Raw genomic sequence first — 24,886 nt, 5'->3', positions numbered from 1 at the left:
TGAGAAACTCAACACGAGAGTCTTGAGCAAAAAAATAAAAATAGTACATATGGTAGAGTTTAGTGTGGGCCGCCTCTGGTATGGGGCTGCACGGTGGTTAGCCGAGACTCCTGGGATGGCCGGTTCCCAGGGTTCCTATGCCACCGCATGTGTGCACTCTTACGATTACTGTTCCATTCACTGGAGCATTTCCCATTTGGGCTAAAAGCACAGAAACTAGATGAGTTTCAACAAAAACGTCTTATCACTAAATCAATAATGAGAACCAAGATAAACATTTCAGCTTTAAATTGACATTTCTTTCCAAATCTCGAGGAAAGCTATGTCTAGACTCTAGAGCAAACAAACATAAATCTACCATGGACTGACTTTTACAAGTAGATGCTAATTATATTAACAATATTTACATGTTTAGTTTCGGTATAAACAAAAACAAGTGAATGTACACACAATAGAATGTTTCTTTTTAATTTAAAGGGGCCATAAAATGTATAATTCAAATTTTCTAAACCTTTAGAATTTCAGTGAAGAAAATTCAATGCACTTGTACTTTCAAAAATTCAAAACATAGTACTTGTAGAATGTAAAATTTCCACCCCAGTAAAAGAAACTATTAAATCTAAAATTGTGATTAACACACCAAGAGCTATTTAAATTAATAAAAACTAATCAAAATTAAATCGTAAAATAAGCAAACAAAGATTTTTTTCCTAGTCTTATTTATTTATTTATTATATATATATATATATATATATATATATATATATATATATATATATATATATATATATATATATATATATATATATATGAATGAGAGTGAGAGTGAGAGAGAGAGTATATAGTAATAACTAAAAAAAAAAAAAAACAGTTCTTGAACCTTTTTGAATTACAAAATTAATCAGTTAATTCATTTCATATTTGTACACTATTTAAAAATAAATTTCACTAATTAAAATAATGGTGTCATAATTACAATAAAAGAAAAAAGGAAATATATTAGCCTTTATGGGAAGGTGGGGTTAGTGGTCGACCGATATTGGTTTTCTGACAGCCAATGCCAATGCCGATATCTTGGAATGCAGGGTGGCCGATAGCTGATATAATTTTATTTATTTTAATTCATATTTAAGAAATTTGAAATCATTTGAAAATGGATTTAAAAAATATGTAAGATAAACAATTATACTTTAGATCAGTGGTTCTCAAACCTGTCCTGGGGACCCCCAGCCACCACAAATTTTGTATGTCTCTCTCATAGGCCACACCCATTTCAAGTCTTGCAGACTCTACTAATGAGCTGATGAGTTGAATCAGGTGTGTTAAATGAGGGAAGACGTACAAAATATGCAGTGGTTTGGGGTCCCCAGGACAGGTTTGAGAACCACTGCTTTAGATGACAATGTATTTTTCACAAATAAATATATAATTTAATAAAAAATACAATTAAAAAGAAAGTAAACACCGTAACCAACAGGGCACTCAGTATTCTGGAAGTTTGTGTGCATTGGGAATCATATTTTTTCAAATAAAGCCAAGGTAACAGTCATTTTACACACAGCACACAGTGAAAATGACATGAATATGACAGTGGGCAAATGCATAAAGGGCAGCATAATCTGTAATCACGAGTTTAAAGTTTGTCGATCGCGTCTCCAGTGAAGCTGAACTTTCCTCCTCTCCGCATTAATTTTTTCACATTTCACAAGATCTCACAACTGGATTCGACTAGGTTTGCAAAGTTTGTGAAATTAAGTGTTCATTCAAAGATTTGTTTAAATGCGTATTTGCTGAATGCTGGACAGCAAACGCGAAGGTATTACTAATAATATAAGCAATCATTATAATACTTTTGTATACATTTTAATTCCTTTGTTTAACTGTTCTGTCTGATAATTAGACTTCAATCCGTATTAGACAGAACTGTCTAACAGAACGACGACAGCGAACAAGAGGGAGAATGTAAACACCAGGTACTTCAAAATAAAGTCCCACCTCGAACGCGTCGGCCAAACAGTCCAGTCGATATAAGAGTCGACCACTAGTTGGGGTGATTAAAAAAATAAATGCATAATCTATTTAAAAGACACATCTGAGATACATAAAGAAAAAAACAACTCTGGCATCACATCTAAGTCACTGCTCTTTAGGTTCACATGTGGGCTTTACCCAAATAGACAGTCACAGTGTGCCTATTACTTGGCGCAAAGGGCTGTTATTAAGTTTCAGCTGAATTCAAAGCATTGTGTTTGATTGTGTATTGTTACTGTCAACAGTGTCTACGATTCTATATATGAAACTGACATCCACCTCTACTTTAATTTTAAAACCTGTTTGTTTTCTTTCTGCCATTGGTCTCCACACTATGATGTCATAATGGGTGTGATGATGTGATTGATTACCAACTGTCCCAGTTGCCAATGAGACAGGTACGACTACAACAAAATAAATGACTAACCACCACCACAGGCTGTTCGAACAATGACTAGAATACAATTACTAGATGAAAAAAAATGTTCAGAATGCAATATTTGCATTGAATCCTCAATGTTTGAAACTCTCCACTGGTTTAGTCCCATACCCGAAGGCTAGACAGATCAATAAAAACATGCATTGAGTTTATACACAGCCAGAGTTCAAATTAAAACAACTTAAAATAGAGTGCATCTGTGGTTTGCTTTATCTTAGGCTCTTTGAAAGGCGTTTGTGTATAATTCATCTTGATTTCTTTCCAGTGCTGTAATAAAACCCAAGCACTTTGAGCACCTGCTGTAATACCCCAGCTTTGCATATGGTTGATCTTCTCTGCCCTCTGGTAACCCTCTAGCAAAAACATAGAGCTGTGTTCTCACGTATGCAAGTCATTCAGCCCTAGGCTTCAGGCAGGTCTCAGGGATTTTGCAGAGCCCTTCCCTGATGCCTCAAAGGCAAATGATATTCCCTATGTAGGGCCCTATGAAATGAGTGTTATTTTTTCCCAAATTCCATCTTAGGTTTTTCCAAATACCATTTTTTTCCATTTGAATTTTTCTGGATTAAATTTTTTCTTCAATTCAATTTTTTTTTAGACTGTTTTAAATGGTTAAATTAAATGTTATTAAACAAAAAGCATGTCAAATTATTTGAAATCATGAAACTTATTTAATAGCATTATAGCAATTCATTAAAAGTTTAACAAAAATGACGTTAAGGCAATATAAAATGTTTGTTTTTCTCAAATTCAGCTTTATTTTTTACAAAATTCAATGTTCCATTAATTTCATGGATTCCATTTTAATGGTTTCATAAAATTTTTATAATCAAAGCAATGTCTAATTAATTGATTTTATATTTAAAAATGTATATATTTATTCAGAAATAGTTGTGAATTTATATTTTTCTTTTAAATTAATTCTGGTAAATTTAATTTTTAGTAGTAGTACTACCATTACATTAAGCAATATATTTCGGTCAGTTTCTTTAAGTTAAACCAAACTTTTATTTTGACTGGTTGCTGTGAAGTTTTTGATTGTATGAGATACGAGTTCTCAAAAGAAATGGCAAAAGGCTAATGAAGTGACTCTCAGAGCAGTTCTAGAGATTGTGTTCATAAATTCTGAAGCATGCGTGAGTACATATGAACATGTAGTAAACGAAGCTGTGCTTCAGCGCCATTCATTCACAAAGAGAAACGCAGAACGTGCAAAATTCATATTTAAATAGTATTTCGCAACATAGTATTCACAGACACTATATCGCGTTTTGATTTAAGTGTACTAAAATCTACTTTTGATTTATCCATCCAAAATTTGGAAAATTCTGTGACATTCCGCGTTATACAGTAAATTCCATTTTTATCAGAATCAGAATGAGCTTTATTGGCCAAGTATGTTTACACATACAAGGAATTTGTTGTAGTGACAGAAGCTCCACAGTGCAACAGAAAGACAGCAACAGGACATGAGATAATAAAAGAATAACAACAATTAACCAAAAGGCAATGTACAAAGCAGCAAAAACACAATATATAATATTGACAACTATGTATGTACAGGTCAAGTATGTGCAAATTAGAAATGAGAAAATAAAGATAAAATAAGTGAGTGTGGTGAATGGATAGTGTATTATAGTTGTGTGTTCCACGTTTATTGTTGAGTGTTCATGAGATGGATTGCCTGAGGGAAGAAACTGTTCCTGTGTCTGGTCGTTCTGGTGCTCAGAGCTCTATAGCGTCGACCAGACGGTAACAGTTCAAAGAGGGAGTGTGCTGGATGTGAGGGGTCCAGAGTGATTTTACCAGCCCTTTTGCTCACTCTGGATAAGTACAGCTCTTGGAGAGTGGGGAGGGTTGTACCAATGATACGCTCAGCAGTCCGGACTACCCTCCGTAGTCTTCTGAGGTCAGATTTGGTAGCTGAGCTGAACCAGACAGTTACTGAAGTCCAGAGGATGGATTCAATGATGGCACAGTAGAACTGCATGATTGAATCCACAATTCTATCCGCGTTTTCTGCATTACGGAACTCATGGGGCCCTACCCATGCAACTACTAGCACTTGTAACTTTTTTGGGCTGTTACCAAGCCAGGCCCTGTACTTAACCTTCAGGATCTTAGAAAGCCTGGAGGCAAGCTAGAGATTTCACAATGTTTGCTGTACATATTAATCTGGCATGAAGTCCCATGCTACATGTTATTTTTAAATCAATATACGAAACGGGCTGAGGAACAATACTTCTTCTTTAAGACGCCTTGTGAAAGTCAACATTTACCTTAATTAAAACATTACTCATCTTATTGTTCATGAGTTATAGTCAAAGTTATTCAAAATAAAATAAATGGCTTAATAATCTTTTATCAAAATGCACTCGATTCACCTCTGCTATGGTTTTTGGTGATGTCAAAACGATTGGTTAACATGAAACAACAGTGAAACTGCCATTTATGCTTTTATACACCGTTGAGTTTTCGTTTCAAATCTTGTTTACACCACACACTAATTATAAGACTGCAAAATAACAACAGAAGCATAACCATTTGAAAAAAAAAAAAAAAAAAAAAAAAAAAGAAAATCAGTAAAAGGTCCTCAAGCCGGGATTCAAACTCGGGACGCCCATAATGCAACTGCGTCACATGTTGGCGCACTGCCCACTAGGCTATTGGTGCAGACTGCAGTGATTATTTTTAATAATCCTTTTTTATTTTTAATAATCCACTGTTCTTGCATGGGATATTTAGCATCAGTTAAAATGACAAAAGGAACATCCTCCACACCTTAAAGTAATTTCAAAAGCATTCAACATTTCAAGCTGTGACAAACACTTCTTCCCCTCAAAAACACAGGCATAGACACACACCCTGCTGTGTGATTTGAAATATGACGATAAGCCAGAAGACAGGTGATTTGTGAGGGTGGAGTTGAAGGTAATGTAATACTATGAATTTTTACAAAGGCATGCACATATTTCTGAGCATATTTAGCTAGAAATGCTCTATAGACTATGTTTGAATGACGGGGAGGAAAGATAAATGTCACCGTTCAAATTTCTCTGTTAATTCATCTCTCACTGTGACGCAAGTCAGAGAGAAACGATTATTCAGCAAATGCTCTGGTATGGAGATGCATTTTAAGGTTATTTTGGATAGTAGTTGACATGGCAAAATCGATTACTTTATGCCGACAAACTACAACTTTCTCATGACAATGTGCGTTTTTTGTGCACAGAAAACAACAAAAGAACATTAACATGTGAACTACTGTTTCCCGTAATTGTGATATAGATGAAGCAGATAAGACAGGTCTTTTTAAAACTCAGCAAAGCAGATATACTTAAGAGAGAAGCCCACATGGCATCAATCTAAAAACAGAACGAACGCTTTGCCTTTGTTTGTGACGGTGACTCACCGTTGTTGCTGTGTCTCACACAGTCCTGGAAGACGGCGTGCCACTTCTTCTGTTCTTTCTCTGTCATGACACAGAAGTAGTGATGGCGGGCGTATGGATGCCACAGGATGAGGGGAAACTGTGTGGCACATTTCAAAACCGGGGCACCGGCAGCTTTGGCCTTTGCATCTAAAACAACAGAGCACACAATACAAGAACATGATTTTAAATGATTTAGATTGTATACAGTGCTATATCTATGAATCTAGAGTATTAAAAGAACTCATCCTGCATGCATGCCGTCTATAATAATTATTTATATTTATTCATTTAGCTGACGCTTTTATCCAAAGCAACTTACAATTGCTAATTATGTCAGAGGTCGCACGCCTCTGGAGCAACTAGGGGGTTAAGTGTCTTGCTCAGGGACATTGGTGTCTCACAGTGGATTCGAACCCGGGTCTCTCACACCAAAGGCATGTGTCTTATCCACTGCGCCATCACCACCCATAACGCCCTACTTCATAAATTGAAATTTGAACGTTTAAAAATTACTATACAGTATGTGACCCCGGACCACAAAACCAGTCATAAGGGTACTTTTTTTTTTTTAAATTAAGATTTATACATAATCTGAAAGCTGAATAAATAAGCTTTGTATGGTTTGTTAGGATAGGACAATATTTGGCTGAGATGCAACTATTTGAAAATCTGGAATCTGAGGGTGAAACAAATCTAAATATTGAGAAAATCGCCTTTAAAGTTGTCCAAATGAAGTTCTTAGCAATGCATATTACTAATCAAAAATTAAGTTGATATATTTACAGTAGGAAATTTACAAAATATCTTCATGGAACATGTTTACTTAATATCCTAATGATTTTTGGCATAAAAGAAAAATTTATAATTTTGACCCATACCATTTATTGTTGGCTATTGCTACATATCCCCGAGCTACTTATGACTGGTTTTGTGGTCCAGGGTCACATATTACTATTAAAATATTATCTTTTTAAATTACTATTGGATATAGTGTGTCCATACTTCGAATTTATTAAAATAATATATTGTGCTACATGTCCAATAGGATCTTTTAGAATTCTCATAGTATTTTCTGACAATGCTACTTTTCTATCTGTTTATTTAATTATTATTGTATTAATTCATTTCTCACCACTCAGGCTATTGTTGAGAAGCCCCAGGTATTCCTCCATCGAGGTCAGGGCTCTGTACCCGGCACAGTTAATGACCCCTTTGGAGTGGATACCTCGATCATGTGCCTGTAGAGGAAAACGATAGCTCAGAATCACTATGCAGCTGGTGAAATGACAAACATGTCCACTAACAGCAGTACACTTGAGAGAAGATTAAAATTCATATTTTTCTTTTGTTTATCTGAGCTGGGCATGTTTGTAGTGAAAGTTAGGGGGAAAAAAACCATGCTCATCGGTTTACACTCACCGCTTTGCTCTCATACAAGCTGATGTTGTAGGAGTCGCCTACATACAAAAAGCGGCTCCTCCATTTCTTGCTCTCTTCCAGATACTGAAACAAACCTCCAGAGAAGATGGACTTGTTCTTCAGAGGGTCCTGTGGTGGGAACAAATGCAATTTTAAATGAATGCAAATCAAAGATGAAAGCATGACTAAACAAAACAATGAATGGCGTTTAGAAGACCAACGTGAAACACTCCCAGCAGTCTGAATTAACAATAGGCCAGCTCCAGACGTGTTTATATAACATAGATCTGAGTTATTCAGCCAAAAATAAGAAATGGGCGGAGCAACTGGTACATAAAAGACAGTCAAGCTTGTGTGATGTCTACAATCAAAACCACTGCTTTCTGTTAATGGATGCTGAATTTACCACTGGTGGGTGCACATGCCTTTGAACACGGTTAATCGGTTAATCTTTGAAACTAAATACAAATAAATGCAGACAGATATTTTCCAAGTCCAGCTGTCCTGGCTCATAACATCTGGAGGGACTTCAAATATGAGAGCACACAAGCGTTTTTCTTGGCCATGGTCTAGATTTCGGTGTTGAGTAGAGATCAAATTACTTCATGGACAATTGATAATTGGGGAGGCCAGGAGAGTTTGGAGACCAATAAGAAAGGAGGTGTGTTCACAATTGAAGGCGGATGAGTTTTTATCTTTCTGCACATTTTTCGAGATAAAGATCTCAGAACATCCCTCAAACCTAATGCAATCAAACCATTCAGCCAACAATGTGTTAGTGACTGATCTTGAACTGTTTAATAGATTTTTCTACTATAGAAAAGCTGGTTTCAACTCCTTTGATGTGCTCGTCTCAACCCAGAAACAATTAAAGGCAGGGTAAGTAATTTCCGAATGTTAATATTTGAAATCACCAAAACAAACACGCCCCTACCCCAAAAGGGTCTCGCCCCTATTTTGATAGATCCGCCCCACATATGTAGCCTACGCAACCCAGGCAACGATTAGTTCTGTGAAACATAAGCCGCTTTTCCACAGAAATTACCTGGAACAATGTCCCTCCTAGGAACTTTTCTTCCCCCAGACCTGTTGCTGTCCACGTTTCCATCGCGGTCTAAAGTACCGAGAAGATTAGGCAAATAGTCTGGTGACGTAACGTTAGGTCTGCGTGCGTTTCTTAATACCAAGTAAGAAAATTTCGGACTTGCATCCTCAGTAGTTCGGACTTCGAGTTAAGACTCAGGAGTGTGAACTCCCACGGATGGAACACGCAAGTCCGGTAATTCTGCAAAGAGCAGCATACTTGATAACATCAGTCAGCTCGCCTTGGCTGCTGCAATCTTCCTCACTGTATTTACAGACGAAATCTCAAACATTGCCTCTTTTAGTTTTCATTTAAACATACAGGTGCATCTCAAAAAATGAATATTGTGAAAGTTCATTTTTTCTTGTAACATTTCAAAAAGTGAAACTTTCATATATTTTACATGCATTACATGTAAAGTAAAACATTTTAAAAGTTGTTTTAATTTTGATGATTAGAGCTTTCCGCTCATGAACGTCAAAAATCCAGTATCTCAAAATATTTGAATATTTCCTAAGATCAATAAAAAAAATAAAAAAAAAATTAAAAAAAAAGGATTTGTAAAACAGAAAAGTTCAAGTTATGTAAAGGTATGTTTAAAAGTATGTTCATTTATGCACTCAGTACTTGGTTTTGGCACTGTGGGAAGGTGTTAAAGTCCTGCTGGAAAAGCAAATCAGCATCTCCATAAGCTTGTCAGCAGATGGAAGCATAAAGTGCTCAAATCTCCTGGTGGACGGCTGCACTGACTTGATAAAACACAATGGACCAACACCACGTCACGGCACCCAAATCATCATTGATTTCAGAAACTTCAAGCAGCTTGGATTCTGTGCCTCTCCAGTCTTCCTCCAGACCTTGATTTCCAAATTAAATGCAAAATTTACTTTTATCTGAAAAGAGGACTTTGGACCACTGAGCAACAGTCCAGTTCTTTTTCTCCGTAGCTCAGGTAAGATGCTTCTGACGTTGTTTCTGTTTCAGAAGTGGCTTGGTAGCCCTTTTCCTGAAGACATTCTAAAATAGATATTCTAATATTTTGAGATTTTACTTTCATGAGCTGTAAGCACTAATCATCAAAATTAAAACAAAAAAACTTTTGAAATGTTTTACTTTATGTAATGAATCTAGAATATATTAAATTGTTTTTTTTTTTTATAAATAAACCGCAGATTTGAGTTTTAAACAACTACATTCTCGGCTGAAATACACGCATCCAGTGTAGGCAGACATTAGCTGTTGCGTCGCGTCCGGTGTAGATACAGTGTTACTCACTTATCGAGAAGAAACAAAGCAACCTCGGCGTCCGATCGCAGGCCTTCCGCTCCTTGAGTTCTCTCCAGCGCTGATCCGATATTTGCACGGGTCCTACTTCTTGCCTTAACGTTCCGCAGTCGTTTTCCTCTTTTTTGCTTTTTATCCGCCATCTCTATCTTTCTGTCGCTCGGCTTGGCTGTTCACTGAATAGATATTCTCCTCCATATCATGAGTAGACACACCCCTTAATGCTGATTGGCTACACGTTTATTTTGGTACTCGGCCCAGACTCAGTTTTCTAAAACGTTTTTGAAAAATGACATACTCTGCCTTTAATATCAGAGGTCTGGGGTGGGAAGTTTTCAAAACAACAACTTAAGCCCGGAACACACCAAGGGCAGTTTTTGTTCGTCAGCCGACTAAGTTTTCTCAGTGTGTTCAGCACCATCAGCTGAAGTTTGTCCTCGTCGGCTTTTTTTTTTTTTAAGCAAAAATTCTTCTTACGCAAGCGCAGAACAGACATGCTACTTGGCCGTCAGGTGTCGAGGTGCGCCGACCCTGCATTCTGCTTTTGTCGCCACTAGTTCGTCTCTGTCGGCTTGGTGTGTTCCGTACATTAGTCTGGCAAACCAGAGTAGATCATTCCCATTATAATCAAAGTCTTCTAAACTGGGAAGGCCCGGTGCAAAGCGCATTCAGTTAATGGATGCAAAGTTCCCGTGCACTGGACAGCAGCTCCAGCCACTTCATGTTTTCAGCTCCATGGGTGTCAGCTCAAGCCACTTTTTATGTTTATCTAAACATTATTATGGTTATATGAATTGTTTGCTATGAATTGTATGCGTTAAAAACTTTTGGCAGTTGCATCAACACAAATTCCATAAGTAATTGTAACTTGTAAAACAAGACAGTACTGCTTCAAGTTCATTTGCGGGCAGGTCATGTTGTCAGTTACATCATCCTTAGACTCAGTGGAAATGTGGACTGGCACCAGTACCAGCATAATTTTGGTGAAAAATGGCATTAGAAAGCAAGGTCTACCCAATATAGGGGGGGGGGGGACTGAAGCTGGAAGGCTTACTTCTGATCTCATTTCAATCTGGAGTGGGCAATATTCTTTGCCATTATTTTTCCATTCTTTGATAATATTTCCCCATTCCTCTGGGATCTACATGACTAGACAGAAAGAGGTGAACTATAGGGGGCTTTACCTTTCTATGTAGCAGTTGTGTCTGGGTATTCCCTCCTCCTTCCATCTCATAGCGGACACTGTTGAACAAAGCCACAGAGTACTGCTGCTCATAAAACCTCCCAAACTCTGCCATCACAGCGCTGGTGCGGGCTAAATTGGAACAGAGATGCAGGAATGTTAGATTTAAAGAAGGACCGCAGCACAGGAAATAAATTATTACTTTACAGCTGCAGAGTGCACTGCAAATTGCAGGTTACATTTGCTAGAGGTTACTTTAGGTCAAATGGCAGTATAAACATTTAATCACGATCACAAAACATTATAAACCTGTTTAGTTAGTTTTAGTCTTTTAGTTCAGAATTGTTCCCAAAAGCAATTAGGAAAGATAACAAAGATGCAAACACAGAGAAAAACCCAGACTAGAACTAGTGTGAAAAACAACAAGAGAGACTCCACTGTCAAACGCACATCATTAGCCCATTTCTGCAAGTGTGGGTTTGAAAGTGTTCAAATGGGAATCATCATTATATTGCCATGTCCGATTATTAAACCACAAAATACTGAGTCTGCATGCTTCAAAGTCTAATATAGTACTAAATATTGTTATTATAAAATGTATAATAATTATTATTATTATTATTATTATTATTATTATGAATCATATTAAATGCACATTATTTTCATAAAATAGTAATTTAATAATTTAAATAAATTAATAAAATAATAAAATAATTTTTAAAATACATTACCATGTTAGTTGCAAAGGGAAAAATAATATTAATTATGATTTTTGGGCCATTTTGTGTATTCTATTACAACATTATAAAAGTTATAATCAAATATCTTATCTGTGAAAATGCTGATCCTAAAGTTCAATAGGGTTACAACACAAAAGGTGATCAACAATAAACAGGAATTCCTGATAAAGAGAGAAACAGTTGCAAAAACAGTCAAGTGTGGAAACACATGGACACAGTATGAAAATAAACATTAAAAATGAAAAGACCCGAGCCTGCAGGCTTATCGAAGCTTTATGAAAAGAAGATGGTGCTATTAAGATGAATTTGCTTACATAAAGAGGCCAATAAAAGGAAAAAGTGATGCATGATAAAAGGCGATCACATTTGAATGCCATATTCAAAGCATAGTGGTCTAGTTTTAAAGCAAACAATATCGGTGGCATTTAATATTAACAGGACGAGAGCCTTAGCGTTTGGATGCTGATGAAAGTTGACACGTGTTTGAATGTATGTGAAAGGACATACTTCCATGAAAAACAGGAAGGAACAACCTGACAGGAACGGAAAAGGAAGAAGGGCCACATCTGATGTCAACTGAAGTTACAGTACAACACTAAATACACATGGCCTTGTTCTGGGTATTCCGGTTTACTGTACCATGGTCTACAGTAGGTCTCCACAGGAAGGAATCTCTTCACTTTACTTACTTTACTTTTACTTTTGTCATTTAGCAGACGCTTTTGTCCAAAGCGACTTACAAATAAGAAAAAGTAACTAAAACTAAAAAGTTACAACTCTATAAATACTATCTACCCACATATTTAAGAAAATAAAGAAATTAAATAAAATTAACACATGCATATAACAACAACATTTCAATAATAAACATATCAATGAAACAATTAAATAAAAAGCTACTACTATCCCTTGCCGGTGTCCCTGCCCGGTGGAGTCGCACGGTAGAGTCGATGGTCTTTACACTCTTTACTTTTTTACTTTTGTCATTTAGCAGACGCTTTTGTCCAAAGCGACTTACAAATAAGAAAAAGTAACTAAAACTAAACACTCAAAATTAAAAAATTTAGTTCAAAAACTAAAACTTACACCTCAAATCTCAAGCACTCCATTAGATTAGAAGCTTCTTGTTACAGGACATTTGAATGAAAAGCATGTTGTTATGTTTGCATGAATGCAGCAGCCGGTGTGTCTGTGAGGGAAGACCATTCTCTAGCAGACCCACTATTGTATTAAACTAGAATAACTTGTAGACTCAGTTTGCTTTGGCTTATTTGCATTTGTATATTTACAGAGAGTGCTTCTAGACGCTCAGTTGGCACTGGCGGAACAGGTGCTGGCGATGATTCGCTAGAAAACTTGTTATCAACATAAACCTTGAAATGTAATGCTGTTGTGAACACTGCACATCACGTCACTCGTCGGATCTTAAGATGGGTTTCACTCTAAGCGTGTTAAAGCGCATTAGAGCAGGGGTTTTCAATCTTGGAACCCCAGGTGGCTGCAAGAGAATGCTAGGAGGTCCATGGAAAAACTAAGAAAAATACTGTTAAAAATATTAACTGAGAGGAAACTAAATAAAATTGATTAAAATAACTAAATATTAATAAACAATAAAATAAATCAGCACTTAACCCTAACAGCACAGTACTACAAGTAGACAAAAATTGTAATGTAACATAACAGAAACTAAATATTTCCCAAATAATATTTAAATTTTAAAAATATTCATGTTATTGTATAAATTGGGTCTATGTACATAAAAAAATAAACAGCTGTCTTTGAAAATGTTAAATATTAGGATGTAAAACAAAGCATTAACAAGTGAAGTGAGTGAAGTGTGAAGTGACATTCAGCCAAGTATGGTGACCCATACTCGGAATTCGTGCTCTGCATTTAACCCATCCAACGTGCACACACACAGCAGTGAACACACACACACACACAGCAGTGAACACACACACACACCGTGAACACACACCCAGAGCAGTGGGCAGCCATTTTATGCTGCAGCGCCCGGGGAGCAGTTGGGGGTTCGGTGCCTTGCTCAAGGGCACCTCAGTCGTGGTATTGAGGGTGGAGAGAGCGCTGTACATTCACTCCCCCCACCTACAATTCCTGCCGGCCGGAGAATCGAACCCGCAACCTTCGGATTACAAGTCCGACTCTCTAACCATTAGGCCACGACTTATATGTAATTTATATTACATATAACACCACACATATATACACACACACACACACACACTATATATGTGACTGTCTGTGAAATCCAGGCTAAAGTCTCAATCTGATTTTAAGATCAGCTTCAAAGTTTGATTTCCACCATTAATTTCACTATAATTTCAATCTTTGATATTATGAAGATATCATTATGAAGATATCAAGGTTACATTTTCACAGAATGTTCTTCACCTTATGAAGGATGATTTTATGTAGAAAACACACACACACACATTAATGCTATATTTTATATCATTTAATTCAATCTTTAAAATTTGAAAATTGTATTTACCGTATTGACCCGAATATAAGACTTTTTTTTTCTTGGAAATACATCTGAAAAAACGTGGTCGTCTTATATTCAGGGTCTAGACTTCACATGTCAATAATACACCCACAATAATAGGTAGCACCAAACACGCATACAACGAGTGTGCCATGAAATATGTAATGTAATGTGTGTTGTAAAGATCACGAGTGAAAACAAAAGAAAATGCTTACAGTGGCACGAGTCGTGACGGTCATGTTAGCCTGATGGGAACAAATTTCCTCTGTAAGTGATTTTAAAACATAAGACAAGAGCTAGGCTACTATGAGATGGATAGCCTAAATGTTATAGGCATATAATTCAGATGGGCTACCTGTTATTTTTATGGTCTATCAAAAAGTGTATATTTTTAAATGTCATTGTTGGTACATTTTACCAGTATTTACCATACTTTCAAGACAAAAATTTTAATGGGAATAATATGCAATATGAAAATAATTTAAGAAAAAAAAATGTTTTACAGAGAAAAAACCCCAACAAGATTTGGTTTTCAAAAAGCCTTTTTCCAAAAGGTACATCTGGAAAAAGGGGGGTCGTCCTATAATCAGGGTCGTCTTATATTCGAGTCAATACGGTATGTTTTTTTAAACATTTTTTAAATTTATATATTTTTATTCATTTATTTTTCTTTACAAAGAACATTTGCAATAATGTATAAATAACTGTTTTTAGACAAGACACCAAGAAAGTCATTATCATACTTCAGACACTTTTAATAAAAAATAAAATCAATCATACCAACACTTCCCTAAAACATTCTTGCAATTTCAACAAAACCTTAAGTGCCAGTTAGATTATTTTACCTTAGTGACAAGTTAAAAAAAGTTGAATTCCACAAGTCAAAGCTATCTATCCGTTGACCATAGAGACTGTAAAAGACCAAAAGCTGACAAACATCCCCTCCCACATGCAGTCAGCAGATGAACCCTTCACCGTCTATAAAACTGAGGAAGGGAGGGAAAGATATGGGGGAGACATAAAACAAGTCTGAGAGCATGATGACACCTCCCTATCACTCCAAGACATGTTCATACTTGCTCTCACTCTCTCAGAAAACATCCAGGCCTATTAGTCAAATATTTCACAAGGGAGGTCTAGAGATCCCTAGAAGAATTTCCTCTGTTCAAACCTCCCTTCAACCTCCTGACCTTCTGTCCATCTACCACAAATATCTTCATAACTGCTTCAGGCTTCATAAAGGGAGAGTCTATGAGGGTGGCCTTCTCTTGCGAAGACCAAACATCTTCTCACAGTTCATTATTAAACAGTGGTGGAATTTCAAAAGGGCTGACTCAGCAGACACACTCAGCATTTTATGACATCAGCACACACGTCTGCATTCATCTCACATTCTCTGAAATGAGCTCAGAACAAGACGATCACTTTATCAAGTGCCAGTTCAACAAGTGACTCAAGCCTATCATCAGTGAAAGATCCAGACTGGTACTTCAAACACACACAATGAAACCTATACTTCTTAACCAGTCCTGACTTGTTCTTAGTGTGTGTGTGTGTGTGTGTGTGTGTGAACATACAAAGTAGCAGTGATCCAAAATTTCCAGTCACAGCCAAAAGAGCTTTTGTTTTCCAACGTTAGGAAGTTCTCTCACACAATGTTCGTTTCACTCAAACTGGTTTTTCAACAGTTTTCCACAACTGAAGATTGCTCTAAATGAACACTTAGGTTACATGTAATCAAGTTGGTTTTCATCCAGAGATACTTTCTATGATTGACATGAGGGAAAAAGACGAGAAGCAGATCCAAAACACAGTAACCACTACTCACTTCACAACTTATGGACTGGTAACATTTCATTTCCCACGTGTCAGGTTGGTCACACTGGATAGCTATGAAATGTTCCTGTTAGATTCTAGGAAAATGTTGTAAACAATTGCAGTATTCCACACCTTAAAGCGCTTTAATTGCAAAAGCATGTTTCTTTAAAGGAATATGATTATTTCTCATGTTTTTGGAGAGGAACTAATATATGGTTATGAAGGGTGTCTACAGGTAGAGGATATAATCAGTTCTCCAAACAAACTAGACTAGAGGAAGCATAATACAGCAAAAATACTTAGTAGAAGCTTCATGGGCACACAATGGAAGGGCATTTATAGCAGAAAATATTATTTGTGGACAAAAAAAAAAAAAAAAAAATAGTAGGCCTACTATTAAACATGAAAAGGATAGGCTACTCAAAAAAACTAGAGTTGGCAAAACGTTAAACGCCTAAAAAGTTTATATAGTGGAAAAACAACAATTGAAAAAAGGATTAGCAATGTCAAAAATGTTTTAATGCATATACGTATTACTCAATGTTGCCTGCCTCAAATGGTCTTTTAACTAAAGGCTTTAGGGGGCGTTTAAACGCGACGTGTTCTTAGATTCAGTCCGAGGTACTTTTTATTAACACGTGCGAACGTCTATGTTGCGTCGCGTTTTTTAGGACGCCGCGTCAAATAAATTTGTTGTGATTTACTCAACCTCATGAACTTGTATGATTTTCTTTATTCTTTCCGTGGAACATAAAAAGCAGTTATGAAGAAAATTACGAAATGACAGTCTGGGTAAATGACATTTCGATTTTTTGGGGGTGAAAAACACATCTCGACTCCTGCGTTGTTTTGAGCGCGTGAACGCGTCCAGGTTTCTTCGGTCTGCTAAAAATCTCTTAAAGATTTGTGGCTGGTGTATCCAGGTTAACTAAACCCATCTCAGCCCTCGTTTAAAGCTCTATAGTACTGATAATGACTTTTTCCCTTTTAAAAGGAAGACAAACGCGTTTTACCTGTAATCATCTCCCGTTTGCCTTCGTCCAGGTGGGTAGAAATCACATCACCCATGGTGCAGTCACAGATATTGAAGAAAGTTCCTTTGGATCTGAAACACTACAGAAATGTGTCTTTTGAGTCTTCCAAATAAAGCATCCCCGGTTACTTCAGAGACTTGTGTTCATTCTGCATTGACGTGCCTTCACTGTGTGAATACCTGACGCCCTTCTGTGAGAGAAACAAAACTCATTTAAACTCCAGTCAAATGAGTGACAGTCAGAGGGTGTGGTTTACACCGCATGACACACCCAACTTCACAACAAACCTTCTGTTGATTTTTACTCACAGAGTCTGATGTGATCAGGGATTTGCTTTTGTTAGATGATGGGCTTAATTTGATATATTTATTTATTTAATAGAAAATGAACACGTTTTGGTCTCGAAATCTTTAAGAAATTATTATTTCTTGAAGTTATGAATTAATTAATTTTTATTTTTCAGTCTTACAAGCATTATAGAGTTTGCAAATTCCGTTCCATCTTTGAAACTGAATAACAAAACTGATATTTTCTCCGGAAATGCAAACAAATTTTAGGAACCTGAATGAAGCCTTTGAGGGAAAAAAAGGCACAATTGTATTTTAGAAAAATATAATAGTTTTAATAAAAAAATAAATAATAGTAATTAGACAGATATATATATAGAGAGAGAGAGATTAAATATTGTAATTTTCTAAAAATAACAGTTTAAAATGCTATTATTAAAAAGACACTTTTAGTAAAAAATGAATAATATTGATATGTTATTGATAATATCATTTTATAGTCTGGCAGATAGATCAAATAATATATCATTTCCTAAAGCATTTTAAATTATTATTAATAAAAGTGTTTTCCTAAAATATTGTTTTAATATGAATAAATTATATAAAAAATATTTTTAATAATGATTTTCTAAAGATTTTCTAAAAACAAAGTTTAAAAATATAATCATATTTTATAAAAACACAAACTGGATGAAATAATGTAATTTATAAATTAAACAATTGTTATATAATAGGCCTATGTACGGTAAAATTATATAATTTTCTAAATATGAGTGTTTAAATGATCATATTTTTTTATTATTGAAAAAAATATAAAGGGTTTACGTTAAGTAGACGTCTATCGCCCTCATGCGGTCAAAATGACTAATGCTGCACTAGAGCCAGGAATATTATCAAATGATCACACATATTGTACATGACAACAGTAAAATGTAAAATATTACAGTATATCTTTATTTTATTTTAATTCGTATTTTAACAAATTATGTTGTTAATTTGACGAATTAAACTAAAAGCTTTATTTGGTAGACAGTGAAATGAAAATTTAGTGTAAAATATTACACCTTTAGTTGCTTCTCTAATTGAGTGGCCAGGGCCGGATTAATGCATACGCATTCTAGGCACGTGCTCGCTCATCCAGGGGGGGCCAAGCACAATAAAGAGATGAGGGGTGAGAACCAGAAGAGCGTAAGTGACATTTCCCCAACTTTACAGGAGAGCCAAAACAAAAATTTTACCATAGTTTGATCTGACTTTGTGTATGGATTTCAATAGTTTATAACACAAATTTGTACACTCGTGGATGACAGTACTTTAGCCAGTAGAAAGAGCTCATTAGGAGCTTTCATTTGATGTACATATCTCCATTTCACCAAAAATGTCACTTACGCCCTTCTGGTTCTCAACCCTAAATATAATAATTTTGCTGTAGGCCTACTATGGGCTATCTAAAACAGCAAAAGAAGACATTAAGCAAATACATATAACAAACAATAGGATAAAAATGACAAACTATTTCCATGTTTTCCACCTTTTTTATGCACAGAAATCCCGCTCTCTCTCCCACATTTTGCCTATGTCACAATAAGAGTTTTTTTGTCACGTAGCGGTCAATGAACAGTGGAAAAAGTTGCAAGGGTATTTTACAACCTCCACTGATCATGGCATGAACAATCAGCGTGAAATCAAGGATGGATTCACTTGTGAGTCTGTGTCTGCGCCCTCAGCGTTTGGCAAACCCGCATCATATTTGAGGGAGGGGCGGTTACGCAGTGACGAATCTCCGCAGTCAGCTGCTGTGAGTGCGCAGCACTGCTCTGCCAGAGACAGCAAGAGGAGCAGAGGAGGAGAAGATACAGCACACGGCCGAACACTCAGGAGCATCATGGCACCAATTGGATTAAAGGCGGTCGTTGGCGAAAGTAAGACCATAATGTTAATCCTCGGCTACTGAGGTTTAGTATTCAACCATATGTGTGTGCTATTTTATGGTACCTTCCCGTTGCATGTGCTAATATTGTTCCTCAGCGTTCGGTTCCCCCGGATGCGGCTGGTTGTTTCCCTGCCATTGTGCTGAACGGGGAGGACATTACTCAAGGGATGTTGCGGATGCGCATTGTGCATCATGACATGAATAGGTTTTACTCTCATTGTATGTTTTTTTTAATTATTAATATGTGGCACGAGAACCAGACTAGCACCAAAAACCTTTGACGCACAACTGTAAAGATGGTCTAACACACAGGAACGCCCTTATTCTGCACGGACGTTTGAGGAATTATGCAGGGTTCTGTCGACAGACCTCTGCGTTTTTGTTTTATTTTGCTCGGTTTGTTATTTATAGGCGTAATGAGGATAGAATTTAGGGGATGTTTGCATTGCTCTATCTTCTATGAGCTTAATATATGCGTTTTGGCAAAGCCTCACCCCTGTGATTGATCACCAGTGCATTATATTCCATTGCGTAAAACTCCAGCTGGTGAACTGATCTGCCCAGGAAGTGCCCGTGCTTTTAACATGAATGCAGCTGCTTCTCATCTCCAGATGGATCGTTAAATGGCGGAGTGGTTCATGTTCGGTTGAATAAGGGAAAATTAGAGCACCAAATGCGCATCCTTCAGAGCTGTAGCTGTTTCTGTCATGTGTAGAGCATACTAGCTGAGAGAGCGTGCAGGAACAGAATGGCGTTTAGTATAGACAGATTGATAATTTTTTTTACAAAGTACATATGAACTTTGCCATGATCAAACGCCTATTTATTTATTAATTTGAAATGCTTTTTTGAAACATTTAATGTATTTTATTTGTAGCTTGATACAGTTAAATAAAATTGGCACTTTTATATTTTACATTTGGTGCTATTTAACACAAATATCTTTTTAAGTAATGTGTATAGGAATAATTTTTAAACCTATTCATAAATTATGAAAATACATAAAAATGCAATTCATAAGAAATGTATGGTTGGGGGGAAATAATGCTGGTAGAAGTAGTTTGGCATATTTTATTTGATAATTATTATAAAATTACATATAATATTGCTGTTAAAATATTAATATTTCAAAATCTTTTTTGTCCACCATATCAAAGTCAGTTTGGATGCAGTCATTTTGTAGTCACGTGAAAATTTTAAACTGAAATATTTTTAATATTTCGAAAAACATTTAACCTTTCCATCATCTTAGACATCCTTGTTTGTCATTGATTCATATTATGCCCACATCATTCACCACAAACTCATTAAACATTTTGAGTTTGTTTTGTTTGTAATATATCAGTTAATGTTGCTGAAGCACCTTATGCTAACTTCAAACTGAAAGCACAGAAAATACGATATAATAGTGAAAATGCAATTGCATTGTCCAGTCCAATTGAAAGGCTCACGCACATAATCAATATTGACTGAAACCTGATCATTAAAAGCCATAAACACTTCGGACACCTGCGCTGGATTCTGTCACGGGATGATGGATTGGTTTTCCTGTGGTTTGATGTGCCGTGAGTGTCTGTGTGTGTGTTGGTTTCACTGTCTTCTCCAGGGACATCAGATCCAGTACACATAATAAATAGCAGACACAAGGGTCAGATAGAGAGCAAAGCCATGAGCGGAAGACTGACCAAATGCACTTGCTTAGATTGTCATTGTCTGTTTTGATTAGTTTTTTACCTTTAAAATATGCAATATTGACAGGGATGTAATGTAAGGGACAGCAGGAGTACACATGGACAGCATCTGTGTGAATGACTCACAGTATTAAAGTGTCTTTCATCGGCATTAGTCTAGCTCTGAATGAACCAGTTCTTTTGTTAGCCTGCCTATTTGTTGATCCATTTTCATGAATTGAGCTTATACTATGCCCTCTTTACCAGATTTAGCCAAATTACACATTCAGCATTCAGGGAAACATACGATATTAGTGCTGTCAAATGATTAATCGCGATTAATTGCATCCAAAATAAAAGTTTTTGTTTACACAATATAGGCCTATATGTGTGTACTGTGTATATTTATTATGTATAAATACACATACAATATATATTTTGAAAATATTAACATGGATTTACATGCATATATTTATATAATTTATATTATTAAGAAACACATTCAACATATAAACAAAATATTTTTCTTAAATATATACATGCATGCGTGTGTATTTATATAGACATAATAAATACACACAGTACACATATATATTATGTAAACAAAAATGTTTATTTCGGATGCGATTAATCACGATTAGTCGTTTGACAGCACTAGATTTCTTATATACACCCATTAATATGTATACTACGAGTCATAAAGACCACCTAGAGGGAATCTCAGATTTATATCCACAAACACAAGCCTATATGAGGGGTATATGACACCCCTTTAGATGACAATGTTTTAACATAACAACAAGCTGAACTGAAATGATAGTCCTAGATCACAGTGTGCATATTTGTGTATGGCAAGTGAAGAGAGGACAGTCAATGTGCCTTGCGGCAAACTGTAAGTGTGTGATTCATGCTTCACTTGAACAGAGGACATTTATAACTCCTTTAAAGCGCAAAGAGAAATCCATGCCTTTCACATCAGCATATATAACGTGGTATGAATTAAGAAGCATTTGTGACAATGGACATTGTTTATTGTTTTCCATTACCAGAGCTGGGGAGTATGGATCCAGTATGTGGCTCTTTATTGTTTCAGAATTGCATTCAATAGCTACTCATCAAGGTTTCTCCTCCAATCCAATACACAAGCAAACCATTTCTTCACACAGTGTATAAAGAACACATCGACCAGATACACACCAGGATAAAAATAGCAGTTAATAATGATTAATTCTAGTGTGGATGAAAAAAGAATGAGGGGTTAAATGAAGGGCAGAATGAAATTAAAAAGGGAGTAGCAATACAAACTAGATTTGACATATTCTGAGAACAGTGTGAGCGGTACCAAAAACACAGCTTAAACCAGCTCAAGGTTGATTTTAGAGGAGTTTTGAGCAATTTTCAGGAAGTCAAGACCATCTTAAACCAACTTGGACTGGCAAACCATCTTAGGTTTGTTAGGTTGTTTAAAAATACTCTTCAGATGCTCTATTCGGAGACAATAAAATTGTTTTTTTTTCTCCCATTTTATCATCTGTCTTGGAATAACTGCATCTTCTCCCTTAAAAAAGTATTAAAATCCATTGCTTGCATTATTAAGCACTATTAGCAACAAACCAACCGGAGAGAAGGAAATTTACATGAAAAAAGTATTCTAGATATTTTAGATGTGTGCTGACAACAGCTCATATTTTTAATCCCAAAGACCAATTCTGGCAAGCCGTGAACTGTGTTAAAGGCGCTGCTGAATAAATCACGCTGTCTATTAGTCTACTGTACGCCGGCATGGCTGTCTCCATGTCTGAAATGCACCACTAACCTGTCATTATCCATGATTGCACTTGCCCTGACATTTGGGTGTTGCATTAGCTTTGTGCAAGGATGCACAGACCAGTGTAACATCTCCAGTCTCTGCAGGTGGGTGCACAGTGTACAAACAGTCGAAATGAATTATAGATTTCTGTTTAGATCAGCCATGAGCCTGCAATTGTTCGTGCAGTTTTATATAATTTCTCCCTGGTGGTTACTAATGACATGATCTGGTTTAGGATGCTTTTTATATTTAAGTTAATGGTAAAGAATAAAGATAATGTTTAGTTCAAACTCTCTGCTGAGTCCCCTGGAATACATCATCCAGAATTCCTCCCGTTGAGACCCGGTTTATGGCTTTCCTATGAAAATGAGCCCGACTGGAGAGCTCTGGGAAAATTAAATCAGACCTCAGGATAAAATATGTTGTCCCACTGAGACAAACAAGAGAGCTAAAATGGACTATACTACAGTATAGTACAAAACATACTGTAAAATACAAAACACGCAGATATCTATGAGGTACGGAAATTTGAAATGAAAACATTTTCAGTTTGAAACTGTAACATGTTCAAATTTCCAAAGAAAAAGCAGTGTAGGTTTTTGAGATTATATACAATGTATATTTCTTAAGATATATGTGAATATATCATGTTGTATCAAATGACTTACAGTTAGAGATGCACATTATATTAGTACCATATACATTATTAGTTGATATTAGAGATTTTTAGTATCGGTGGATTATGGTATCTATGTGCATGTTGATTTTCCTATATTTACATTTATATTACCGTCATCAAAAATCATATAATCTAAAACGTTATTTATTTTTTAACAATCAATAAAATGAATAACAAAAATAAATAAATACAAATAAAATGTATAACTAACAACTACAATCATTTATACAATATAATTTAAAATAATTGTAATAACACATCTTTATCAAATCACAAAATTAATCTGAATTCTTTCTTGACAAAATTTTATTTTTAATTTATTCAGACAAAAGTATAGAATTGTAATACTGGCCTTTTATCCTTTATTTGCCATAATGAAAATTTGTATTTACAGTTATAATTGATCAACCATAATTTTATATTCCTTATATATTTTATATGTATGTTTAAAATATTATTATATTATATTATCTACATAATAATATTCATTTGTGTATATTATATAAATAATCATAATTATAGTTTACAATATGTAAAAATATATATTTTTATTTTAACTTTATTGGTGTTGTTAAATGACTTTAAGTACATTTTTAGATAACATATAGGGGAAATGAGCATGCACAATTAAATATTCAAGATCATCCACTACAAAAATACGAAATAAATTAAACCAATTACTGGCCCGACATGAATGATCGTTTCATTTACAATTATAATTATTGGCGTATCTGGATCAGCCTGAATTATAATATTATGTCTGGTATGAAGTATTTTCAGCATCACTTGTCCTTCCTCAGAAAGCTCTTCTGTGCATTCATTGAGCGGCTGTGTTGCGTAGTGACTCAGCATGCTGAAATTCTATACCAGCAGGACAGCATACGAATCAATGTGTGTGTGTGTGTGTTTGTGCTCTGTCCTTGGACTCTGTGACGTTGGTTGGGGTTTAGCAGAGCATCTTTATGTCTGTTACACAAGGACAATATTGGATAGTCACCTTCTCAGGGGCATTATCTGACACTATGCGCATAGACTGCACTGCAGTATGGATGAGATGCTCCGACAACACCAGCTCTCTTCAAAAAGCCTCTATATATTAATATAAAACTCCTCTATAAGAAATACATGATTCCGTTCCTGTTTGCAATCCTACGCAGCAGATATTAATAGTAAACCTTGGCTTAAAAATAAGAGAAAAACACCAAGGTCTCTGATGCAACCAAGTAATGCAACATAAATAGAAAACATAAAACTTGAATAGTTTAGTTTTCATACCAGAAAATCAAAGCAGATCCACAAAGATAAGGAAAACCACAGACTGTCTCTTTAAGGTAAATGGTCATAAAATCCCGAGAGACTGAGCATAAAAGTGGGTCATGAAATGAGAGTGCCCTGAGGGAGCCTGGGAATATGGAGTATGGCTATACAGTTTTTTTTGTTTTTGCACTGACCAGAAGTACAGCTGGGTGATATTGCATTTTGACGGCAATATTTATCTTATAATGTATTTGCTCTAAAAAAGCAAATTCTTGAAAC

The 24,886-nt window shown here is 35.7% G+C and overlaps 2 protein-coding genes across 2 annotated transcripts in view; one reads left to right on the top strand and one right to left on the bottom strand.

The window, feature by feature from the left end:
* The window catches only part of LOC306855767 (protein Niban 2-like), a 30,764-nt gene extending 13,573 nt beyond the window's left edge, over window positions 1-17,191 (bottom strand). The window contains exons 1-5 of the mRNA XM_079394628.1: window positions 16,951-17,191; window positions 10,875-11,005; window positions 7,323-7,451; window positions 7,036-7,141; window positions 5,883-6,050 (exon numbers count right to left, since the gene is read on the bottom strand). Of these exons, the coding sequence (XP_079250754.1) occupies window positions 5,883-6,050; window positions 7,036-7,141; window positions 7,323-7,451; window positions 10,875-11,005; window positions 16,951-17,005 (589 nt within the window). The 5' untranslated portion in view covers window positions 17,006-17,191. The remainder of the gene's footprint in view (window positions 1-5,882; window positions 6,051-7,035; window positions 7,142-7,322; window positions 7,452-10,874; window positions 11,006-16,950) is intronic.
* Window positions 17,192-19,085: 1,894 nt separating this feature from the next.
* Window positions 19,086-24,886, top strand: part of LOC306855928 (syntaxin-binding protein 1-like) — a 28,547-nt gene continuing 22,746 nt past the window's right edge. Inside the window, exon 1 of the mRNA XM_079394899.1 lies at window positions 19,086-19,180. Coding sequence (XP_079251025.1) covers window positions 19,144-19,180 — 37 coding nt within the window. The 5' untranslated portion in view covers window positions 19,086-19,143. The remainder of the gene's footprint in view (window positions 19,181-24,886) is intronic.

This window comes from Barbus barbus (assembly GCF_936440315.1).
Source record: "Barbus barbus genome assembly, chromosome: 36".
In the NCBI taxonomy this organism is placed as follows: Eukaryota; Metazoa; Chordata; class Actinopteri; order Cypriniformes; family Cyprinidae; genus Barbus; species Barbus barbus.
The sequence above is the reverse complement of the archived record's forward strand: the minus strand, read 5'-3'. Positions and strand labels throughout refer to the sequence as shown.